Source organism: Pipistrellus hanaki, assembly GCF_964339955.1.
Source record: "Pipistrellus hanaki genome assembly, chromosome: 5".
Taxonomy (NCBI): domain Eukaryota; kingdom Metazoa; phylum Chordata; class Mammalia; order Chiroptera; family Vespertilionidae; genus Pipistrellus; species Pipistrellus hanaki.
The window spans coordinates 92,650,577-92,660,162 of NC_140507.1; the positions used below are offsets into that span (position 1 = coordinate 92,650,577).

General features: G+C 48.4%; 1 protein-coding gene across 1 annotated transcript; it reads right to left on the reverse strand.

Annotated features, from left to right (window-relative positions):
• Positions 1-509: 509 nt before the first annotated feature.
• On the reverse strand, positions 510-1,825 carry LOC311623418 (synapse-associated protein 1-like). The gene is given in 3 exon segments (XM_084885396.1): positions 510-978; positions 980-1,061; positions 1,064-1,825. Coding segments are annotated over 3 exon segments (1,038 nt in total). The 5' UTR covers positions 1,713-1,825; the 3' UTR covers positions 510-671.
• Between the last annotated feature and the right edge of the window lie 7,761 nt (positions 1,826-9,586).

Here is a 9,586-nt window from a genome sequence, read left to right on the forward strand (position 1 = left end):
TCTTGCACGCCCCCTATTGGGGATGGAGCCTGAGAAATCCAGGCATGTGCCCTGACCAGGAATCCAAGTGACAACCTTTCGGTTTAACTGGACGATGGGCAACCAGCTGAACCACACTATCCAGGGCAAATTTCTTGATGTTTATGCCTTTAAAATCAACATGATTATTTTATCTTTTAGCCTCCAGATGGAATTGTAGAAAATACTTAACAAGAAAACAGTTCCAAAAGTGCTTCCTCTTAAGTTCTTTGGTACTATTTGATAATTTTGAGTTATCAATCCATTAAATACTTTAACATAAGAGTTATCAACAAAAGTGCAACAAGAAGTACAAATGTCTAGAAAATCACAATTGAAGATTTTGATCTCACGGAAACAGAATTCTAAAATTTTACTTGTGTTTCTGTAGCTAAGATATCAATATTGACCCTAAGAACATCATCTCTAAATTTATATTAAAGAAATATTATATACATAAAACATCTCTTTTTAATGCTTAGAATAATAATTGTTCTATATATCTCTTAAAGAAGAGGCAAGTTTCAATGTGAAAAAAGAATAATTTTGAGCTTCATAGTTATACTCTTTTGTGCTTTTTGATTCAGCGAGGGTTACCAGCTAGAATTTAATGTCAGTTACAGAATGTTAAGGATTCTTACTTAAGTAAACAGTTAATTATCTTCCTGCAGCAATTTCTCTATTTCTTTATCCCAGTTTTCATCTCGTTTCTCTGATTCTGCCACCACTTTATATTCTTGAAGTTCCTGCTGTAGTTCTTTTTCCCAATCTGTAGAATCCTCTTCTAATACGGGTGTCTCCTCCTGCTTTTTGTCAAGCACAAGCTGCTCCATTTCCTTCCTCAGATCCTCCTGGTCTATGTTACAGGCATCAAAGGCATCACTGACAAACTCAGAAACGCCGGGGCTGGTAGAAATCTCCTCTTCATCCTCTTGAGTTTTAAGCTGAGATTTGATTACGCCGTACTGCCTCTGTCAGTGGCAACACATGGTCTCTGCCAAGGCTCTTCTCTTTTCCGGCAGCCTGCTGCTGGGCGGCCAGGCGGTGAGCTGGGCTGACTGCTTAATCAGGGACACGCGGTAAAAGTAGTTCCTCCAAAACACTTCTTCCTTCACGAGTTTAGGAACGAGGGCGAATCGCATCCTGCTCAGCAGTTCATCCTCCTGGAGCATGACCAGTGCCACGGGGTACATCTGATCAAAGGCGAAATGAAACTGCACGCCGATGGGAGGGTCACGGAGGAAGTTCCTCTTGTCAGCTGATAAGGCCAAAATCTGTTGTTGAATTGTTTCTTCATCATTGCTGTCAACCCATGGGGGCACTGCTGCTTCTGATTTCTTGGTATGTTGCTCCTCAACATATTTTTTCTGTTCCTTCTGAAAATCTCCTATAATGGTCTTATCGATGATGTCATCTATTTTTCCTTCTTCTACTGATTTCTTTATCGATTGTGCTGTCTCAGCAACTGATTCAGTTATCTTTTTTGTAGCAGCAGTTGCAAAGTTAAATAAATAGCCGCCGAGGTCCTTGGCCTGGTGGAGCAGCTCGCTCTCCGCCGGCTCCGCCGGCTCCGCCGCAGCCTCGGAGGGCGGCTCCGGGGGCGCTCCTCCCGCCCGCGGCTCGTCCCCTTCGACCGGGCGGCCGTCCGCCACCGGCTGCCGCAGGCCCAGCCAGCTGCTCAGGCCGCGGAACATCCCGCCGCGGGCCCGGCCGGCCGCCGGACACCAGGGCTGCGCCCAGCCCCGAGCGCACAAAGCCGTCTCCCGGGGACACGGCCGGAAGTGGGACCCCGCGGCCCGTCTAGCCGCCCCTCCGCCTCTCAGTTTTAATTTTTAAATTGTTGTGCGAGCGGCAGACCAGTTGTTTACCTACTCTGCCATCTTGGTTTCTCTCCTGGTCAGTGCATTTTAGATGGACAATTTCAGAAGACCCCCATGAAAATCTCAGGACACATAAGTCAATATCCAGACGTGGTCACGTGACGCTGATGGGACGTGAGACGGCGAGAGGAGCATAGCAGGAGGAGAGCAAGCCGGGTACCTCTTGGGCCAGAGGCAGCTGCTGTTTTTCCCTCTTCCCAGCTGGGTTGTTCTGAGAGTTGTATAACAGCAAGGCTATTTATTTATTTATTTATTCATTCATTCATTCATTCATTCATTCATTCACTCACACGTTGCTGCTCTCATTTATTTTCTCATTCATTCACTAATTTGTTCATTTGCCCATTCATTAATTCATCACTCATTCACTCATTCATTCTTCAATAAGTATAGTGGCAGGGAAAAAGGAAACCTTGGAGATGCAGATTTCGCTTGGGGGCAGCTAGGGACCAGTGCTGCTTCTGTTTGCAGGTGTCCCCCCACAGCCTGTGATTACCAGTCACCTATCTCAGCCCGCTGAGCTGCACTCTGGTTGTGGTTGAACCCCATGTCTGAAGTGTTACAGATCAAGCTCAGAAGGTGTTTTCTCATATAAAAAACACAGGCCTTTCAACCACAGTGAAATAGAGCAGAACATCCCACATCCTTACTCTTTAGAAGGAACACAGAGATGCAAATGTGAGGCTATTAAGGCCAGAAGTGATGACCGCAGTAAGGTCTGTGCATGTGTGTGGAACTGTATCTCCGCTGGACCCTTCAGAGAGGGAGCTGTTTTCTCTTGGATGATGTGATCTAATCTCATTTTCAAAGTAAGAAGTCAGGGTTCAGTCCAGTCAGCGTGGCTCAGTGGTTGAGTGTCAACCTATGAACCTGGAGGTCACGGTTTGATTCCTGGTCAGGACACATGCCTGGGTTGTGGGCTCAATACTACTGGACCCTATAGGTCACCTACCACACAAAGCCACTCCAGTAGGGGGCCTGCAGGAGGCAGCCAATCAGTAATTCTCTGTCATCATTGATGTTTCTATCTCCCTCTCTCTCTCTCCCTTCCTCTCTGAAATAAATAAAAATATATCTTAAATAAAAAGTTAGGGTTCAGATTCCAACCCCCAACTAGATTCTAGTTCCCCTAGAATCCAGTCTAGAAGATTCATGATGAGAGAGACAGAGAGAACCTGGCTAGCCTAACTCAGGAACCCTTCCCCATCCGCCTTCTCAGCAGTGTGCATGGTGAGTGAGTCTCCACTGAGAGTCTTAGCCAAAGGGAAACCAACTGTATCAGCTTCCTATTGCCGCTATAACAAACCACCACAAATTTACTGGCTTAAACAACACAGCTGTATATCTTACAGTTCTGGAGGGTGGGAGGCTGGCAGGCTTCTCTCTGGGCTAACCAGGTGTGGGTAGGGCTGTGCTCCTGGGAAGGCTCCTGGGAGAACCCATCTCCTCACCTTGCCTAGAGGTTGCCTGCTTTCCTTGGCTGGTGACCCCTTCCTCCACCTTCAAAGGTATAACCTTGGGCCTGGTCCTTGGCAGCCAGCTCCCCATGTGCACTCCTCTGTTCCCCTCCCCACTCCCTTTTAAGGACCCCCCCGGGTAGTTGTGAAAATTCCCTTATTTGAAAGTCCTCTCACTAGCAACCTTCAGTCCCCTTTCTGTGTAGCCTACCATGTCCACAGGATCTGGAGATCTGGGTGCGCGCACTTTTGCAGGGGCCGTATTCTGCCTCCCGAACTACTAACGTGCAGTTTGTGGGCGGAATTATTTCTGAAACTACAAAATTGGAGTGTTTGTTTTGGAAAGTTTTCACTTCCTCTGGGTCCTCTAATCTCATAGAATACACTTCCAGCAGTAAAAATACTGCTGCATAAAAGAGAAGACACTGGAGGGAAGGCCAGTTCTTTTATTTTTAATTTAAATTTTTTATTGTTTCAAGTTTTATATGAGTCTCCTTTCCCTCTGACATTGACCTCTCCCAGGCCGTTCCCACACCTGAGCACATGCCCTCACCCCCTAGTGTCTGCATATATGCAAGTCCTTAGGTTGATCTCTTACCCCCTAATCTCTTCCTCCCCCGCTTCCCTTATAGGACAGCCTGTTTGATGCTTCTATGCCTCTGGATCTGTTTTTTCTTTTTTTTTTTTTTCTTTTTCTTTTTTCTTCCCCATCAGTTTATGTTGTTCATTATAGTCCCCAGATGAGTGAGGGAGGACCAGTTCTTGATAACAATTGAAACTCAGGCAGTGATTGTGGTTTGCCTTTTAAGTGGATCTCAGAGATGTTAGACCTCCCTGCTAGGACTGTGATGTGGTCCCTACAGGACAGAATGGCGACATGAACATTTCCAGGCGCCTAATAAATCCCTGCGAGATGATGAAATACTTACTTCACCCAGCTTGTGTGAAGTGTGGTGTGGGCATGTGTGCACGTGTGTGTATGTAGTTGTCTATGATGCACCATTTGTATGAAATTCAGAATTGATGTTAAAAAATTAGGATTCAGGCTTCCTGCAGCTCTTTCTTTTTCAGCCACTGTCTATCTTAGGCGACTGGGGGGAGCCTCTTCACCAGGTCACGTGACCCAGGCGTGGGGCACCGCTGTGTAAGGCCGCAGCCTCCTCAGATTTGGCTGTTAGTACTAAGACCTTGGCCGGAACCTTCAGGGCAACGCATTAAACTCCAAGCGCTTTAAAACCTTTCCGGTGGGAAGGAAGGGGGAGTGCTCAGTAGAGGAGTGACGTGAAAGAAACTCAAAAGATGGGAAAGACATCTGGATTAAGTCAGGACAAAGCTGAAGACTTGGGGGTTGAGAAAATCTAATTCATGCTCATGATTGCTGGAAAACGTTTATTCTGTGCATTTTAAATTTTTTTATGTTTTATGCAGTTGAAATCACACACACACACACACACACACACACACACACCCCCGTTATCCTCACCTGAGGACATGCTTATTGATTCTAGAGAGGAAGGGAGAGAGAGAGAGAAACAATGTAATATCTATCAGTTGCCTCCTGTATGCACCCTGACTGGGGATCAACCCACAATCTTTTGTTGTATAAGACAACACTCCAACCAACTGAACCACCCAGCCAGGGAGTGTGTGTGTGTGTGTGTGTGTGTGTGTGTGTGTGTGATTTAAATTAACTGCTCTTTTTGCTCAGGTCTGGAACAAGTAAGGAGACAGAGGAGTTTGTTATAGGAAATTTGCCTGAAGGCAGGGACCTCTTTCTCTTAGCCGGCCTAGCCCCCTCAATTGCAAAGCCCCTTGGCCTGCCCTGGGTGGGGAGTGAAGGAGGGAGTGGCGAGGGGCGGAGATGGGGAGAAGGGAGTTCCAAAGCCCAGTGTTCTGGCACCATCAGTCCTCCTCCAGAGGGCACTGCAGCGCCGAGCGGCCCTGCTTGGTCCCAGCAGCTGCCAGGTCTGAGGCGCCTTCAGTTCCTCTGCTCACAGGTCCTGCCTGTGCTAAGGGGTTCCTTCACCCAAGACTCTGTCTTGGTTAAGCCGCCTAACGCCACTCCTTTCAGATGTTGCCTTTTTCTTTTGTTCTAAACCAGTCCTTGCCCACTCCAGCCTCACCCTGCGGGACAGGGGAGTCCCATCCCGAAACTGCCTATGGCCCCTCCCCATAGCTGCCCACCCCCATTGTTCCTGCGGGGCCTGCCCATCACCCTGATGACACTTCAGAACACGGAGGAAAGAACGGAGACCCCTCCATTGCAGCAGGTCTTTGTGGGCACCGGCAGCGCTGCAGGGCTTGGCAAAACCCCGATCACTGGGTTCCATCCAGAGCTTCTGAGTCAGCAGCTTTGGTGCTGCCTGAGGCTGTGCATTTCTAACAAGTTTCCAGGTCATGGTGATGCTGCTGGCCCAGGGTCCATACTTGGAGAACCACTGGTTTATTTCACACACGTGCACCCACCCCCAGAATTAGCAAATGCTCACATTTTGCTGTATTTGCATGAGATCCTTTTTCTCTTATGAGAAATGCAAAACAAGTGATCTAGAGACTCTGGAAGGCCTCCCCCTCGGCCCCTTCCCCGTCTCTTCTTTCTCCTGGTGGGAGCAGTGCCCCCGGGACCACACTCTCAGACATCGGCACGGCTCTGTGGAGAGTGATTGCGGCTTGAGGTTGGATCTGCATCTCTCTGCAGTCCGCCTCTGACTTCCAGCCCCATAGCTCTCACTCCACCCTCCTGCCTCTCTTAATTTCTCTGTGCCTGCTGAGCACAGGATGCGGCAGCATGAACTGCCTGTAGGAGAAACAGAATTCGGTTGTTACCATGACGGGACCCCTGTGGGTATCTCCCTAAATGGACAGAGCCTGAGCCCAGTCACTCAGGAGACCGAGGCCTCAGTCCTGGCAGGCAGGTTCCCCCCACGGCCTGCGTCCTCGCTTCCCAGCCGGGACCACTGGTAACGTGACACACCTCACTGAGGGAACCAAACATCTAACTTATCACCAAGAGCTCTCACCCGGGCTGAGCCTGCACAAGAACATGAGACTGCAAATGGATTAAACACAGGGGTCTTCCAATTTGGTTCTCCCAAGACTGCAAATGTTTGTCCAAGAGGCAGCTTAAAACCATAAAAATGAACACAATCTCAGCGGCCAAGGTATTCCTAACAACTGTTCCTTTCATCCTTTACTCTCATCTTCTGTGTAGAATCCACACAGTGAACGGATATCTCGTTTGGTTTACTTACTGCATGCCCCTCACAAGGAGCAGAAGGGGCACCTCCTCAGGTTCTTTCTTCCTTTCCTCCTCACCCCATTCTCTTAGCACCTTTGCTGAGCTTTCCTGGAAGCATAATTCAGCCCCCCCCCCCCCCCCCATGGCCCTTGTCCCCTTTGTAAGGGCTACCTGGCTGCCCTCTGAGTGGGCGTGGCCACTGTCAGCACGGGCTGGGTGAGAATGGCTATCCGCCATCTTTCCTTCTCCTTTTCTTTACTAGGAAAACATATCTTAACCTAGTTCTCACTCATCCCAGCCTGGCCCCATCCTCCCACACCTCTCCCAACTCCCGGGAAACGAGGCAGGTTGCAGTGTATACTGGACCCACACCCACGTGCCACAGGAGTTTAATTAAGGAAAAACTCTATTTTGGTCTCACAGTAAATTATTTTAATTTGTGCAAAATCTAATGCAAGCACTGCATTCACTTAGTCATGTAACTGCATGTAACTATTTGCATGTAACTGTTCTTTTGAGATTTGCATAATGTTTATAGTCCAGTATTTATGCCACAGCCATCCAACAGGTCTATCATTAATTGCCTCATTCAATAGCAAAGGTAAGCATTTAGGCTGGAGATTAAACAACAAATTCAAAATTAAACACACACACACACGGTCTCTCTCCAGGAAAAAAAAAATCCTAAGAATAACAACCATAGGGAAAGCAGATTTGGCTATTTGAAATTGAACATTTTAGGTTCTTTCCTTATTTTGTTCCTGTTGCTATCATTTTCCTCATGATAAAACATTGCACAAAAAAATAAAGAACGGAACCTCTTGCTTAAGGAGGAACTTAGATACTTTTTACAAACAATGAGGTTATTTTAGACTCATTTCAGGAGAGAATTGCTGGAGAGCCACCACTTTTAAAATACTTGTCATCTACGTTTTCCTCATTTTGAAATCCCGGGTTTGAGTTGTAGAGGGACTCAGGGACCCCACTCGTCGGGAAGGAAGGCAGGCAGCACATGCTGAGAGGCCCTGTACTCCTCCGCATTGAATCAGGTTACTGATGGCTGTAACCTGTGGAATCAGGTTAATGAGGTGATTTGGCCACGTGGTCATCCATTCCCAGGTGAACTGTCATGAGGACAACATGAACGTAAACGACCACAGTAAACACGCCAATAAAACAGTCAACGCTGGAGAATGCAAACTGCTCACGTAGTTAGACTAACATCTTTTGGCGTGAGGACCTTAAATCACAGCCCGGGAATTGAATTAAAATCCTTTACTGCCGTGCAGAGTCGGCTTATATTGCTGCAATCAATACACCGGACAGCTCTGCCCCTGGGACAGAGCTAAAATTCTGTGCCTCCGGGTTTTGTTACTATTTGATAACGGAACACGGCTGTGTTGCCTTCACCACCAAGATCATCCCTCTCTTTCCTTTTTACTTCCCAGAGCAAAATGAGAGCACTTCCTTACATTTTATCAAACATCTTTCAAAGTTTGAGTCATATGTGCGTGTTTCAAATCGTGGCTTATAAAACAGGGAAGCTCAGTTCTGCTCCTCGGTAGCACTAACCGGCTCTCAGTATTCCAGGTTCTCGGGGCCTCCCCCTCCTCTTCTCAGCCTCTTCCTCAGGACCTGAGTCCCTGCACCCCGAGCTGTGAAGCTCCACCTGACTCCCAGCGGGAACATGAGCATGCAGAGAAGGCACCATGTCTATGCTGTTTGATGGGTGCACCTGTGAGCGGTGATCCATGGCTGTGCAGGCGATGAAGCCCCAGGTGCTGTGTATCAAATGGAACACATGTGAGGCAGGTGGGCGGCAGTGCCCATGGGTCTTCACAGAGGCTCCTGACACTTATCTCTATTGAAGCCAGATGGGCAGCCACATTGACCAGATCCTCAGGCATGTGGCCCACCAGGTGGGCATTGAGTCTGCCCTGACACTTTGGGGCCAGACCACAGAGGTCCGAGCAGGTGAGGCCTGCGTTAGTGGCAATCAGAAACCATGGGAGTTTGGCACGGCCAGCGACAGGACGTGGTGCGTAGGAAGGCTAATCCGCTGGCAGGCTGTTCTCAGGACCTCATTCTGAGATTTAACAACAGGCAAGGAGTTCTGTTAGACTTGACCTGCCCTTCGTTCTCTCACCTCGGTTGTTAATGGAGGTGATGAACAGTTGGTTAATATCTTCTGAATAATAATCCCTTCCCAGGCTTGAAGACCAAAACTCCTTGAAAATTACAGAATCAGAACTGAGGCATGAAGGTGACTTTGACACATTTAGTCAACCCCTCTGGAGAGGAAGTGTGCATTTGCCCATCAAGTCAGGAGTGGCCCCGGAACTCTGGTGCCTAACCGTTTGCTCCTCTTCTTGCTCAGGTTTGGCCTGCTCCTCTCAGAGCCTCTCGCAGACTATGGTCTCTCCTACGCCCCGAATTCTGGACTCAGACTTAGCTGGAGGCTCCTTGCATTCTCCAGGCCAAGAGCCTCTCCTTCATCCTCCCTCCCTTCTTCCATCCCTCCCTCCCTCCGTCCCTCCGTCCCTCCATCCCTCAGTCCCTCCATCCCTCCATCCCTTCCTCCCTCTGTCCCTCCCTCCCACCCTTCCTTCCTTCCTTCCTTCCTTCCTTCCTTCCTTCCTTCCTTCCTTCCTTCCTTCCTTCCTTCCTTCCGGTTAGCCACACCTCTTCCAGAAGACATTCCCCAGCTGCCCCATTAAATCTGATTGGTCCTATACTTTGTGTTCTCTCGGTCTTAGTAATGGGAACATTTTAATTTTTCTAGATTTATGAGGGAATGGCCTGTTCTACACAAGGAAAAATTTTTGAAAACATAAGCTCACCCTAGCTGATTTGGCTCAGTGTCGGCCTATGGACTGAAAGGTCCCAGGTTTGATTCCAGGTCAGGGACACATGCCTGGGTGGCAGGCTCTATTCCCAGTAGGGGGTGTGCAGGAGGCAGCCGATCAATGATTCTCTCTCATCATTGATGCTTC